The sequence below is a fragment of the Mauremys reevesii genome, linkage group 2 (genome assembly GCF_016161935.1).
Source record: "Mauremys reevesii isolate NIE-2019 linkage group 2, ASM1616193v1, whole genome shotgun sequence".
NCBI classification, from domain to species: Eukaryota; Metazoa; Chordata; order Testudines; family Geoemydidae; genus Mauremys; species Mauremys reevesii.
In genome coordinates, this window is record NC_052624.1 from 277,079,297 (window position 1) to 277,095,454 (window position 16,158).

The following is a 16,158-nucleotide window of genomic DNA, read 5'->3' on the forward strand; positions in this document are numbered from 1 at the left end:
TCCAAAGAAAGAGCGCCAAGTAGAAGTTTGCCCAGGGCGCCATTTTTCCTATGGCTGGCGCTGGTACTGAGACAACATTAGAGGGCTTGATTCGCAGCTGAACAAGTACTTGCATCCGAAGAAGTGGGTATTCACCCACGAAAGCTCATGCTGCAAAACATCTGTTAGTCTATAAGGTGCCACAGGATTCTTTGCTGCTTCTACAGAACCAGACTAACACGGCTACCCCTCTGATACTTTATTAATTAACAGTCAGACACACAAGTGCAAACTTTCTCCTGAAAATAGCACCTGTACTGCTAAAACCGCTAAACCGCTAAAAAATGAAAGTATCTTGTCTTACATAAACTTAGTTTTACTAGTATCACCACCTATGGTATTGAAAAACCTCAATGCATCATTTGCTGAGAAGTTTTGTCTGCTGAATCAATGAAACCATGTAAACTGCAGTGACATCTTGAAACTAAACATCCTGAGCATAAAAATCAAAACATGGATTTTTTCCAACACAGAAGAAGCAACAAAGGAGGCCAGGCTTGACGCTGATGGAAATTTCTGACAGCAAACCTCCTCAGCTGTGGATGCCTTTTATATTGTGTCACTACGAATTGCCTGTACCTAAACGCCACATACAGTAGGTGAGGAGCTTATTCTGCAGCATGCAAAGATACCGTGGCACTTATGGTTGGCAATGATACTGCCAAAAAACTGAATATGCTTTCCATGTCTAACAATACTGTGAAACGCGGAATACGTTAGATGTCTAAAGATATCAAAAACAAGTTGTGCACAAAATTAAACAAACATTCTCCTTTCAGTATGTTCAGCATGCAACTTGAAGAAACTACTGATGTTACTCACTGTGCACAATTGATAGCATTAGTACGGTATGGTAATGCCGGGGATGTTAAGGATGAGTTCTTATTCTGTGAACAACTTAAAACCACCACAACAGCACAGGCCATTTTCAATAAGGTGACTGCCTTTTTCGAAAGCAATGGCACTGACTGGAAAAACCTTTGTGGTATCTGTACCGATGGTGCTCCAGCAATGATGGGTGCACGGTCTGGCTTTCAGCAGGTAAAGTGTGTCTCACCTAATGTGATTGTCACTCATGGAATCCATCGTCAAGTCCTAGCTGCAAAGACATTGCCAATATGCCTTAATGCTGTGGTGAATGTTGTTATACGAGCAGCGAACTACATTAAAGCTCATGCTCTGAATAGTCGTCTCTTTCGAGAGTTCTGCAGTGAAATGGGTGGTGAATATGAAGTTCTACTTTTCCACACTCAAGTCCGATGGCTTTCTAGGGGATGCACATTAAAGCACATTTTTATACTTCAAGAAGAGATGGCAGAGTTTTTCCTGCGAAAACAGAAACAAGAGCTGAACAAAATGTTCAGTGACAAGAAATGGCTTCTCTGCTTGGCATACCTAGTTGATATTTTTGGTAGCCTTAATTATCTCAATCTGTCACTTCCTGGAAAACGTTCAACATTAATAGATCTGACTAATAAAATCAAAGCCTTTCAGATGAAGTTGGATCTGTGGTGCAGGAGGCCGGACACAGAAAGATACGGCATGTTTCCGACACTTTCCTCGGTCAGCGAGGAGGAGGAAGTTAACATTGATAGTGCTCTCAAGTCAGCAATCAGTGAACATTTGAAAGCCCTTCATGAAGAGTTCTCCCACTGCTTCCCAGCGCTACCAGAAGCACCTCATTCCCTGGTGAAGAACCCTTCAGTGTGACAGCTGAGCAGTTACCTATTGATGATATTCACACATGGGAACAGTTTGTTGACATGATCAATGATGATGAAGTGAAAGCAAACTTCACACAGCTGCCTCCAAACCTGTTCTGGTGCTCAGCTGCAAGTGAATACCCACTGGTGTCTGAAATGGCCTTGAGCATCCTTCTGCCATTTCCCACTACCTACAAATGCAAGAGTGGATTCTCCAACCTTCTCACAATAAAGACGAAATCTCGAAAACAACCTCAAGAATAAAACTTCTTGTGTCAAATAAACAGCATCATCCATCTCACTGATTTTTGGCTGCTTCGGGTCAATTGCTGTCATGTATTAAAATAAAATTCTACTTAAAAATAACTTTTCCACTTATATTTAATTTGATAAAAATGTGTTTTAGTCTTAATTTAAAAGCAGTGAGAAAAGGTAAATTCATTTTAAGCAATAGGGTTTAAATTTAGTATTTAACATAGGGTTATATATAAAAAAAATTGTTTTTAATTTCTGGAGTGGGGGGGCGCACTCAGAGGCTTGGTGCTCGAAAGGGGTCACCAGTACAATAAGTTTGGTAACCATTGATCTATAAGATAATCATTTCAGGAAACCAAAATACTAAGGATTTCATAGGATCAAATATTCCTTTTTTCAATTTTTGCAGCTCTGCTTTACCAAATAATCTAATAAAACACACTGATTTAGACCCCCAAGAGAGATTGAAACATTATTATTCCCTCTATACCTCCTCAGTGGTATACTTTCCAATATTTGCAGAATAATTTCGTCTAGTTTACTTTAAATGTAGCAAAAATGTATGCAAAGTGATCTGTAAGTCCATATTTCCCCATAAGACATACATGATAGTCTATTGCTTAGATCAGTGGTCCCCAAACATTTTAGGGTCACCCCCCTCCTCCCCATCCTGAGCTGGGGCCGGGAGCAGGGCTGTGGCTCTGTGAGGAGGGAGATGTGAACAGGGCAAAGGGGCCGAGGCTGAGGCCACAGCTCGGGACAGGGCTGGGAGTGGAGCAGAGCCCCAGCCGGGGCCAAGGCTGGTAGCTGGGGCCCCAGACAAAGGGTCAGCAGCCAGGGCCACGAGCAGAGCTGGATGGTGCTCCCTCCCTGCCCCCCCAATGGTTCTCCACGCCCCCTTAGGGGGACACACCCCACATTCTGGGGACCTCTGGCTTAGATGTTACATCTCCTGTGTGTGCAGGGAAAATCATTAACAGCTTACAGATTAGACATAATAATACCACATTGACTATGTCACATTAACACTCCAACTTTCATGAAGGATTATATGAAAAGAGGTGCTTTCAAAACACTTATGTTGGTCATAGTTTACATATTTCATAGTTCAGGAGGCTGGTCACCAAGATGATGAAGGAAATTACTATTGTGACCGTCCTCAAGCATTATTTTTACTAGACTTCTTTCCTCAGACGCCTTTAATGAGCAGGTAACAGAATGTATCTATCAGCTGTCAAGAATACCTCAGTTACAACATGAAGGTGTAACACATCAAAAAACAAACCAGACAGTGTGGTCCAGTGGATAGGGCTGGGAATCTAAAGACCAGATTTCTATGCCCAGTTGTGCTTCTGATGGGTTGTGTGACTACGAGCAAATGACTGCATTTCTGCATCTCAATTTCCCCAGGTCCTGAAAGACCACAGGAACTGGTGCAGATATTAGCTAGACTAATCTGGGTTATGCCCAGTAACCTTCTATTAATCAGAAAAGTAATTTTACATTTTCCTTAGCCTCCACATCAATAAAGATGCTAAGACATAAAAGAGGCAATATCTCTGGATTATAATGGTCTCAAACTCCAGTGACTCTGTAATGGGTCCTGACGGCTCTAGAAGATTGTGGTGATATAAATGAGGTGGAGATGTTGTCACTAAGGCCTGGTCTACACTACGAGTTTATACCAAATTTATCAGTGTTAAACTGAATTAACCCTGCATCCGTCCACACAACGAAGCCCTTTATATCGATATAAAGGGCTCTTGATACCGGTATCTGTAATCCTCCCCGATGAGGGGAGTAGCACTGAAATCAGTATTGCCATGTCGGATTACGGTTAGTGTGGCTGCAATTCGATGGTATTGGCCTCCGGGCGCTATCCCACAGTGCACCATTGTGACCGCTCTGGACAGTAATCTGAATTCGGATGCACTGGCCAGGTAGACAGGAAAAGCCCCACGAACTTTTGAATTTCATTTCCTGCTTGCCCAGTGTGGAGCGCCGATCAGCACAGGTGATCATGAAGTCCCAGAATCCAAAAAGAGCTCCAGCATGGACCGTACGAGAGATACTGGATCTGATTGCTGTATGGAGAGACAAATCTGTTCTATCAGAGCTCTGTTCCAAAAGACAAAATGCCAAAGCATTTGAAAAAATCTCCAAGGCTATGATAGACAGAGGCCACGGCAGGGACTCAGCACAGTGCTCTGTGACAAGTGTAACGGAAAGCCAAAGAATCAAATGGACGCACATGGAGGGAGGGAGGGAGTGGGGACTGAGGACTCGAGCTATCCCACAGTCCCCGCAGTCTCCGTGATAGACAGAGGCCACAGCAGGGACTCAGCACAGTGCTCTGTGACAAGTGTAACGGAAAGCCAAAGAATCAAATGGACGCACATGGAGGGAGGGAGGGAGTGGGGACTGAGGACTCGAGCTATCCCACAGTCCCCGCAGTCTCCGAAAACCATTTGCATTCTTGGCTGAGCTCCCAATGCCTGAAGGGTCAAAAACATTGTCGCGGGTGGTTCACGGTATATGTCGTCAATTTACCCGCCTCCCACCCCATGAAAGAAAAGGGGAAAAAATCATAGAATCATAGAATCTCAGGGTTGGAAGGGACCTCAGGAGGTCATCTAGTCCAACCCCCTGCTCAAAGCAGGACCAAACCCAACTAAATCATCCCAGCCAGGGCTTTGTCAAGCCTGACCTTAAAAACCTCTAAGGAAGGAGATTCCACTACCTCCCTAGGTAACGCATTCCAATTCTTCACCACCCTACTAGTGAAAAAGTTTTTCCTAATATCCAGCCTAAACCTCCCCCTCTGCAACTTGAGACCATTACTCCTTGTTCTGTCATCTTCTACCACTGATAACAGTCTAGATCCAATCGTTTCTCGCCTTTCTTCAATGTCACCGTATGTCTACCGGATACTGCTGGTAGACACGGTGCTGCAGCGCTAAACAGCAGCATCCCCTCCTCTCCTCTCCCTGATGGCAGACGGTGCAATAGGATTGATAACCGTCGTCATCATCCCGTGAGTGCTCCTGGCTGGCCTCAGTGAGGTCGGACGGGGGGCGCCTGGGCAAAAATGGGAATGACTCCCGCTCATTCCCTTCTTTAAGCTTTGTCTCCTGGAGATTCAGTCCTGCCTGGAATATCATAGCAGCTGGAGGCTACGCTCCTCTCCCCGCCCCCTTTAATGACTAATAGAGATTCAGTCCTGCCTGGAATATCATAGCAGCTGGAGGCTGCCTCCGCCTCATTTTATCTCAATAAAGTCAGAGTTTCTTATTCATGCATTTTTTATTACTTCATCACACAAATGGGGGGATAACTGCCACGGTAGCCCAGGAGGAGTGGGGGAGGAGTGAAGCAATGGGTAGGGTTGTTGCAGGGGCACCCCCTAGAATGGCATGCAGCTCACCATTTCTGCAAGATGTCTGGGGCTCTGACCTGGAGCAGCTGTCCTCTCTGCTTCTTTAGTAGGCTTGCCCCATATTCTAGGCAGGACTGACTCTACCTTTAAACAAAACGTAAAGAAGGGAATGACCTGGGGAGTCATTCCCATTTTTGTCCATGCGCCCCCGGCTGACCTCAGTGAGGCCAGCCAGAAGCACCCATGACAGCAGCAGACGGTACAATAGGACTGGTAACCGTCACTGCCAATTTCTAAAGCAGCAGATGGTGCAATAAGGCTGGTAACTGTCTCTGCTACCTTGCAAATGCAAGTGAATGCTGCTGTGTAGCACTGCAGTACCGCGTCTGTCAGCAGCATCCAGTACACATACGGTGAGAGTGAGAAAAGGCTAAACGGGATCCATGGTTGCCATGCTATGGCATCTGCCAGGGCAATCTAGGGAAAAGGGCGCGAAATGATTGTCTGCCGTTGCTTTCACAGAGGGAGTATTGACTGACGAAATTTACCCAGAATCACCCGCGACACTGTTTTTGCCCCATCATGCACTGGGATCTCAACACAGAATTCCAATGGACGGGGGAGACTGCGGAAACTATGGGGTAGCTACCCACAGTGCAACGCTCCGGAAATCGACGCTAGCCTCGGTACATGGACGCACACCGCCGAATTAATGTGCTTAGTGTGGCCACGTGCACTCAACTTTATACAATCTGTTCCCAAATACCGGTTTCTGTAAAATCGGAATAATCCCATAGTGTAGACATGCCCTCTGAGATACTAAGGATGCCCCAATAGCATCCTGACCTTTAGGAAAAGACTGGTCCCAGTCACCCATTAATTCCTATTCCTCAGGGTCAAAAAAAGCCATCAGGAATGCTAGCTAAAGGTGGTGTAAAGGGAAAACAAACACTGTTGAAGGAGAGGGCATGAAAACTGTACCCTGAATCTCCTAGCAACTTAACAGAGCAGAGGTACCTAAGTCTGCAGATAACCTTGAAAAGAAACTGAGAAGACTCCAACAGCATGGTAATTTTCTAATCTTGGTTCCAAACATTCAGTGCTGTGACAGGGCACTCATGCAGGTTCAATGAGCACTACTTTCTTGAGAATGCCAAAGCTCACAGGCACTGGGGGTGGATCTCCCACACATGGGTACAGTCACAGGCAATATGTGAATAAGAAGTAAATATTTAAAATGTAATAAACATCATATAAGTAACAGTTTCACTCAAATACAAAGACAAGAACACCCCCAGTCCAAGCCCCAGCTCCAGTTTCAACCTCATTCCCACCCGCATATTGACAGCAATCAGTACTTCACAATTATCAAGTCTTCTGATTAACCCTCAGATCCAGCTTTTAATGAATTAAAGATTTCAAATAAAATTTCCCCACAGTATTACAGCATACCAATTCCAAGTCAGCCACAATGTCAGGAAAGTGATGCTAATTTTCTAGTGTTACAATAATTAAATATTTGAAAATGCATTTTAAAAATTGATACAAACATTGATCAGTCATATAGTGTCTATTTCTCTCTTTGAAACATCTGAAATATAGTCAACAACTTCCAAATAAGGAAGAGTGATCTCAAAGAAGCTCTATCAGTATATAGATTTTTTAAATTAAAGTGTTAATTTTAATAGTAATGCCATCTTACATTATTAAAAGTGATTTTAGCATCAAATTTATGTTCATCATTTATACTGTTTACTTTTTCATTTTATTCATTTTTATTATATATTTTACAATAGCACTCAGAGACTCCACTCACAATCAACGCTCTATTACATCTGTATTGTGCATAGACATGGTCCTGCCTCAAAGATCGTTAAGATACAATTTAATATTTGAAAAATAGCAGTTCCAATATTTGTTTGAGAGAGAGAGCGAGAGAGAGAGTTCCTATTCAATTTTCATGCAGTAACAGATTTCTGCAATATTTAGATTGTAAACATTGCAGATACATTTTTAAAACTCAACACAAAACTGTTTTAATTGGAATGGGGAAAAACAAACCTAAAACCATAAAATATTTCTATTCCTAGTACTGAGGCAGGCACTTGCTGGATGTCTTATATGAACTGTACTAGCTATAAAATGTCAGAGAAATATTCTGCTCTTTGACAATTCAGTAAGTGAAACAAAGATGCTCCTAGAGTGAGAAGCAAATTAATATTCCATTAACCTTTGCTTTTGGTGATCAGACATCACTCAGAAAGGTGGTTGCCTTTTGAAAATTACAACTGTATTAACAACAGCTAGGATTAATGTCTTAGTAATGGATTTCCCAACCACTAAAAGAGGATCAAAATAACTTTTTGAACTGAGCAAATAACTTATGATATTCCAATATATCCCAAATGCTGATTAGGAAAGTGACATTACACACAGAAAGGATGATGAAATTAAACAGGTTCCAACTTCAGACATACAATTGTGGTTGTGTATTACCAATAACACAGTGAAGCACGCACTGCTGATATGGTTTACACCTGCACACAATACAGCAGGGAGAAATGTGCATAGTCCATAAAGGAGTCAAGGTACACTGGGGCTAACTAAGACACTGATCCTGGAGTCAAATCCTGGGAGGTGCTGAGGATGATCAAAACGGTCCCATTAGCCACTAAAACCTTCCAGAATCGGGCCACTGGAGAACTGGAGAAAAATGCTGGGATTCAAGCAGGGCTGGCTCCAGGCACCAGCCCAGCAAGCAGCTGCTTGGGGTGGCCAACGGTGAGGGGCGGCACATCCAGGTCTTCAGCGGCAATTCGGCGGTGGGTCCCTCAGACCCTCTCGGAGCGAAGGACCAGCCACCAAATTGCTGCCGAAGATTGAAGCAGCAGCGGTAAAGCTGCAGATTGCAATTGCGGCTTTTTTTTTCCCCCCTTTTCTTTTTTTTTTTCTTTTTGCTGCTTGAGGCAGCAAAAACCCTGGAGCCAGCCCTGGACTCAAGAGACAAGAATTGAAGACTCTCAATGCCTTGAATGAGGCACTTCTCACAGGAGTTGGCTCTTAAAGAGAAACAGCTTACTGATGTCAGGCACAGGACTTCACGCTATGGTAAGGTGACCATATCGCTTAAAAAATATGATGTAATTAAGTATCAGAGGGGTAGCCGTGTTATTCTGGATCTGTAAAAGCAGCAAAGACTCTTGTGGCACCTTATAGACTAACAGACATTTTGGAGCATGAGCTTTCGTGGGTGAATACCCACTTCGTCAGATGCATGTAGTGGGAATCTCCAGGGGCAGGTATATATAAGCAAGCAAGAAGCAGGCTAGAGATAACGAGGTTAGTTCAATCAGGGAGGATGAGGCCCTCTTCTAGCAGCTGAGGTGTGAAAACCAAGGGAGGAGAAACTGGTTCTGTAGTTGGCTAGCCAGGTCAGCCTGGCTAGCCAACTACCAGTTCTGTAGTATGGCTGACCGTTGTTCCAGGTCAGCCATAAAAATGTTGGCATATTGTGGGGCCATGCGGGTGCCCATAGCGGTGCCACTGATCTGGAGATATATATTGTCATTAAATTTGAAATAGTTGTGTGTGAGGATAAAGGCACAGAGCTCAGCAACCAGTTGTGCTGTGGCATCATCAGGGATACTGTTCCTGACAGCTTGTATTCCAATCCATGCAACAAACCTCGATGCCAACTCTGCCCACATATCTACACCAGCGACACCATCACAGGACCTAACCAGATCAGCCAAACCATCACTGGTTCATTCACCTGCACGTTCACCAATGTAATATACGCCATCATATGCCAGCAATGCCCCGCTGCTATGTACATCGGCCAAACTGGACAGTCACTACAGAAAAGGGTAAATGGACACAAATCAGATATTAGGAATGGCAATATACAAAAACCTGTAGGAGAACACTTCAACTTCCCTGGCCACACCATAGCAGATCTTAAGGTGGCCATCCTGCAGCAAAAAAGCTTCAGGACCAGACTTCAAAGGGAAACTGCTGAGCTTCAGTTCATCTGCAAATTTGACACCATCAGCTCAGGATTAAACAAAGACTGTGAATGGCTTGCCAACTACAAAAGCAGTTTCTCCTCCCTTGGTTTTCACACCTCAGCTGCTAGAAGAGGGCCTCATCCTCCCTGATTGAACTAACCTCGTTATCTCTAGCCTGCTTCTTGCTTGCTTATATATACCTGCCCCTGGAGATTCCCACTACATGCATCCGACGAAGTGGGTATTCACCCACAAAAGCTCATGCTCCAAAATGTCTGTTAGTCTATAAGGTGCCACAAGACTCTTTGCTGCTTTTACATGATGTAATTAAGTACTTTCTTACATGCTATGCTTATCACACTCTCAGCCTGGTTATGATTTTATTATTAACTTTCATTTTATTTCGGTAGTATTCCCTGCACAAATGTTTTATTTTCTTTAAGATCATTGGAATTATTGACTTTGGAAACACTGTTGTGCACCTTCAGAGATAAAGAGCCTGACTCTTTGACCACAAGGGAATTGGAAAGAAGAGTGTGATCAGTCTATGAATATAGTGAAAGTCCTTTCCCAAGATGTTGTTACACAGGCACTGGTTATAGTCAAATAAATAGAGGATTTACTTAAAAGCCCAGCAGACTGTAAGACCTGACTATAACTAACTACAATTAAAGATCCTGACTATGCAGGCTTACGCAAATGCTTACATTTAAGCACTGTATCCCCATTGAATTCAATGGATCATTCACAGTGCATAAAGTTAAACAGGATCTTTGCAGGATTAAGGCCAAATTTTGTAAAACTATCATTTTAACTAGAGCTCAGATACTAACAGTGTTTCTCTGAATTGTGAAACTGGAGAATCCAATGCCTGCTTTGTGATACAGCAAAATTCACATAAACCAAGCATAAACGCAGTCATATAGATACAGGCCAACATAGTCAAACCTAGCTTAAAGTTAAATTCTAACTCTGTAGTTAGGCCTGGTCTACACTACGCGTTTAAACCGGTTTTAGGAGCGTTAAACCGATTTAACGCCGCACCCGTCCACACTAAGAGGCCCTTTATATCGATATAAAGGGCTCTTTAAACCAGTTTCTGTACTCCTCCCTAACAAGAGGAGTAGCGCTAATATCGGTATTACCATATCGGTTTAGGGTTAGTGTGGCCGCAAATCGACGGTATTGGCCTCCGGGCAGTATCCCACAGTGCACCACTGACCGCCCTGTACAGCAATCTGAACTCGGATGCAGTGGCCAGGTAGACAGGAAAAGCCCCACAAACTTTTGAATATCATTTCCTGTTTGCCCAGCGTGGAGCTCCAATCAGCCCGGGTGGCGATGCAGTCCGAAATCAAAATCCAAAAAGAGCTCCAGCATGGACCGTACGGATGTGATCGCTGTATGGGCAGGCAAATCTGTTCTATCAGAGCTCCATTACAGAAGACGAAATTCCAAAGCATTTAAAAAAAATCTCCAGACAGACGCCATAGCAGGGACTCAGTGCACTGCTGCGTGACAAGCGTAACGGAAAGCCAAAGAATCAAATGGATGCTCATGGAGGGAGGGGGGACTGAGGACTCAAGCTATCCCACAGTTCCTGCAGTCTCCGAAAAGCATTTGCATTCTTGGCTGAGCTCCAAATGCCTGTAGAGTCACACATATTGTCCGCGGTGGTTCAGGGCATAGCTCATCAATTTACAGCCCCCACCCCCCCCCCCCAGAAGTAAAAGGGGAAAAAATTGTCTCTTGACTCTTCTAAATGTCACCCTATGTCTACTGAATGCTGCTGGTACACGCGATGCTGCGGCACTCAATTGCAGTATCCTCTTTCCACCTCACTGGTGGTGGATGGTGCAATATGACTGGTAACCGTCCTCATCATCAGCCTTGTGGCAGATGGTGCTGCACAATAGGACTGGTACCTGTCCTCATCATCAGCCCGTGAGTGCTCCTGGCTGGCCTCAGGTGAGGTCGGCCGGGGGCACCTGGGTAAAAAACTCCTGGTCATTCCTAGTAGATGGTACAGAATGGCTGGTAACCATCTTCATCGTAGCAATAGGGGGCTGAGCTCCATCAGCCCCCGCCCTTCATGTGTAAAGAAAAGATTCTGTTCTGCCTGGACTATCATAGCAGCGGGATGCTGGGCTCCTCTCCCCTACACTGCTTAATGTCCTGTCTGGACTATCATAGCAGCTGCAGGCTGCCTTCCCCTCATTTTATCTCACTAACAAGTCACTGTTTCTTATTCCTGCATTCCTTATTACTTCATCACACAAATGGGGGGACACTGCAATGGTAGCCCAGGAAGGCTGGGGGAGGAGAGAATCAACAGGTGGGGTTGTTGCAGGGGCACCCCCTGTGAATGGCATGCAGCTCATCATTTCGGCGGGATCTGACATGGAGGGGCTGTGCTCTCTGGTTCTCTCATACACTGCTTCTCTAGTACACTTGCCCCATATTCTAGGCAGGACTGATTCTATTTTTAGATACCATAAAGGAGGGATTGACTCAGGAAGTCATTCCCATTTTTGTCTTTTGCGCCCCCAGCCGATCTCAACCAGGGGCACCCATGATAGCAGCAGAGGATACAGCACAAAAGGACTGGTAACCGTCATCTCATAGCCAATTTACAAGGGTATGGTAGATGGTACAGAACAGCTGATAACCATCTCTGCTATCATGCAAAAGCAAATGAATGCTGCTGTGTAGCGCTGCTGAATCGCCTCTGTCAGCGGCATCTATTACACATACGGTGACAGTGACAAGAGGCAAAACAGGCTCCATGGTTGCCATGCTATAGCGTCTGCCAGGGCAATCCAGGGAAAAAGGGCGCGAAATGATTGTCTGCCGTTGCTTTCCCGGAGGAAGGAATGAGTGACGACATTTACCCAGAACCACCTGCGACAATGATTTTTGCCCCATCAGGCACTGGGATCTCAAAATTCCAAGGGGCAGGGGAGACTGCGGGAACTATGGGATAGCTATGGAATAGCTACCCACAGTGCAACGCTCCAGAAATCGATGCTAGCCTCGGACCGTGGACGCACACCACCGAATTAATGTGCTTAGTGTGACTGCGTGCACTCGATTTTATACAATCTGTTTTACTAAACCGGTTTATGTAAAATCGGAATAATCCCATAGTGTAGATGTACCCTTAGACTCCTAAAGAGAAGTGCTCTTATTTTCAAAGATGCTGAGCATCTGGAGCTCCTATTAAAGTCACACTACATTTAATTAAGAGCCTTAACTTTAACTTCTGAGAGAAGAGCAAACTTTTTTGCGGAATTTTGAACTGAAGGAAAACTAGAATGTTATGATGTTTGCAGCCTACATAGGAGAGACTGAAAAGGAACACAGTGGGGGAGAAAAATTCTGGAATAATTCAGTATACATATCATACTGCACTACTAATTCAATATATACATTACTCAATGCATACTGTACTTTTCTTATGTTTTAAGTGTGGGCACATACAGCTGTATCACAGTAAAAAGGAATATCAGAACAACCCAATAAAAAATAAACCAGACAAAGCAACAGCATAGGGAACAATCTTGTACTGGCTCACACACAACGGACAAAATGAACTAAACAGGTCTTTTCTGTTTCTTAATTTCTATTATCCAATCCATTACACAATCTGAACAGATGTACTCTTATCAGGGTTTCACAATACCTAAGCTGTGGAGCACAACATGCTGATAATGTTGTACAAATGGCAGACTACAGCGAAGGAAGGTACAAACAGCCAGTATATGTCTAGTGAAATGGAGTGGAAACGAAGTTCAAACTGAACACTAGCTGAGCCAATAATTAGATGCAGTGGGAAGGGGAAAGGAAGAAGATAGTAGCTATAGCTGCTGACAAGTAAAGCACGGACTGAATTCACAACAGTCCAATATTAAGAGTAATTTTGTACCTTGGATGGAAAGGTAGCATACTAATTATCATTTGAAAATTAAACTGAAGTGCTTCTCATCAATGGAATTGATAAGGCAAATATTTAGCATGTTGTAGCAAGGCAAAGTGATGCAGATAAAATAACTGAGTTCATTACCACTGGGAAGAAAGTTAATGTACTGAATACTAAATATATGCATTATACATTTAGAAAGGTTAGCATTAGCAGTATTTTTTAATCAAGTTATTATACTTAATGATGGTTTCTTTAAAAGATATTTGGAATTTAGTCTACAGAGAGGTAACCACAATCCAACAAGTTCATGATCTACCCTTATAAAAAGGTAAAGTGTCTTTAGAGTTCTCTCTGTCTTTAAGGCAACTGGTTTTGTCTGGCTGAAGATATATGGTATAAGAATATAAAATAGCATATATATGGATATGACTAAATGAAATATTTAACTAAAATATTCCATATTACTCTTGCAATACTTTGCTAGAATGTAATAGGACGCCCTTCTCATTTTATGGGTACTTCACACATGCTTGGGCAAATCCTAAGGACCCTCTTTCCATCAAGGATCACAAGAGCCAATGATCCTGATTCCTTCCACTAGCTCCCTCTCTTCCACCAAATCACATTCAAGTTTCTTGTCTTAACATTCAAGGCCCTTGAGGTGAGAGAACCAATAGTCAGTAAGGGCTACAAATCTGGTCTACAAAAATGGGAAGAATATTTAATGATCAGGGTGAAGAAAGCCATTCGATTTTTATGCAGTTTCTATATAAGTCCTCAGGATCAATACAGGTAGATGCAAGAGGTAGTGTCTCGATTGGTTCAGATGCTACTAACTATAAAAATGTCTTGTGTAATGTGTACAGCCCTGGACACAAAATTTCTTAAAGCAACCTGAAACAATATTATATTTTTTATTACATGGGGGGGAAGTTGCAATGTTATTTGGAGATGGTTCAAAGAGTTAGGCTTACAGCAAACATATTATTTTGTATATCTGCTTCTGATTAACCTCTAGCCAAGCACTGCCTTCCTGTATTTGTGTTAAAGTAGTGGGAATCAAACTCAATTCCACCACTGGTCAAATTTAAATTTGACACTTGACATGAGAGTTAAAATAAGTGAGACCAGTGATGATTAGTGAGGCCTCACCGGCTGATTAATTCCTGACAGATTTATGTAGAGATACAGTAAAACTCACCATGAATTTTCTGTTCTCAGGGTTTCTTTTGAAAGCTAAGAGAGAATTTGAGTGGCTAGCAATGCTACTATCATTAATGAGTCTCTTTGCCCCACAATCTGACCAAAGTCTTTCCATTTCTCCACAAACTCTTGCAATTGTACACCAAATTTACTGATGTTCTGAGCCTAGTATGCAAAAATACAAACTTTTAAAATAAGTGTTAAGTTGATAAGCACGTAGAAATGGAAGTCACCTTTTACAATGGGAGACAAAGAAACATGTCCAAAATATACCTAAACTCTAATATAGAACATGCTGGGCAAGCTTATTATCTCTGATTCTTCTAAACAACTAGTGGTTTCAAATAAAGAAGGGTTTTCCCAGTTCAGGAAACTTTTTATGCTTCCAGGGATAATCAGAAGGACACACATAGGTCAGATATTTAAGACAACTTCTGAACATAACATTCCATTTAAAATGAGAAGTACGTCACATCTCAGAGAGAACTCCATGACTTTTAGAAAATGGTGCCAAGTTATTTGCATGACTCAGACTGCTCACTAGCTTTACGCATACTGAATGTTTCATCACTTTTATGTTGATCTAACCCTTTTTTCAAAGGATATGGTCACATATTTAAAGAAAATTCCCTTAGCTATGTTGTTAAAAGCAACAGATTATTAAAACAAATAATTTTTTCAATGTACTTTTTACTATTATTCTGTTTCCTCGTGCATTTCATTCAGTTCGCAAAAGAAAAAACATTGTATCTGCAGTTTCACTTTGTTTATAGGAAGTATTTAATTAGTTTCCTTCTCTAGTTCTCCTGTACTAGAACTGAAACATTGTTTGTAAACTCTTCTGATGAAATATTCAACTCCAAATGAAACTGTTTTAATTTAACTTAAAAACAAATAATAAAATGTATCCTTTTATAAAGAACAAAAAAAATTGAGTCTAAACTACCTGTTCGTGTACAATTTTTATCTTAGTGTAGAGGATTCCCTGACAATCTATTAATTTATTACCTGGAATGAATACACTATGACCAGAGAGTTTATCATCAGCTGAACAGCTCCAAGTTTTCACAAAGCTGTTATGTTGACTCAGTCATGAGTCAGATTTCTCAGATGAGTAGGCATTGCATTTTATTAGCTGCGTGAGTACCGAGTGCCTTTTCATTCATTTAAAGTCGATGGCTCCCACATTTATAGTCCTATCTGGGTTGTCCCATGCCCCTCCCTGGCAGGTCCATGTCTGGAATGGACTGGCCTTTCAACAGAGAATACAAAATGGCAGTTAGTACACAAAATGCGGGGCAATATAAAACAGAGTTCACAATTTGATACAGACCTGTAACTATGACAGAATGGGACACGTCCCTTCCATTGAACGAGACTCACGACCAGACAAACATGGAAGTAGGCTCAGAGTCTACCTGAACAATGATTGTAGGACAACCTGTCTGAAATTGGCACCATCCCTGGACTGATGGGAAATGGCATAATGACAAGCAAAAGTGTGGACAGATGACCAAGTTGCCTGAGCTCTAGTAGAATGTGCCAATACTCTAACGAGAGGAGTTATATTATATATAGCCAATTGGAATTGGAAAAGGTTAGAAAAGGGCAACCAAAATGAGTAGGGATATGGAACAGCTTCTGCATAAGGAG

At 42.6% G+C, this 16,158-nt stretch overlaps 1 protein-coding gene across 9 annotated transcripts in view; it reads right to left on the bottom strand.

The window, feature by feature from the left end:
• Positions 1-16,158, bottom strand: part of TRAPPC9 (trafficking protein particle complex subunit 9) — an 825,958-nt gene that overhangs the window by 450,253 nt on the left and 359,547 nt on the right. The window contains exon 20 of one of the 9 annotated variants that reach the window (XM_039525300.1): positions 1,326-1,365. The exons of 7 other annotated variants lie outside the window; for them this stretch is intronic. In XM_039525300.1, the coding sequence (XP_039381234.1) occupies positions 1,341-1,365 (25 nt within the window). In that variant the 3' untranslated portion in view covers positions 1,326-1,340. Of the gene's footprint in view, positions 1-1,325; positions 1,366-15,678; positions 15,758-16,158 lie in introns of those variants that run through there. One more of the 9 variants, XM_039525298.1, reaches the window with a different exon arrangement.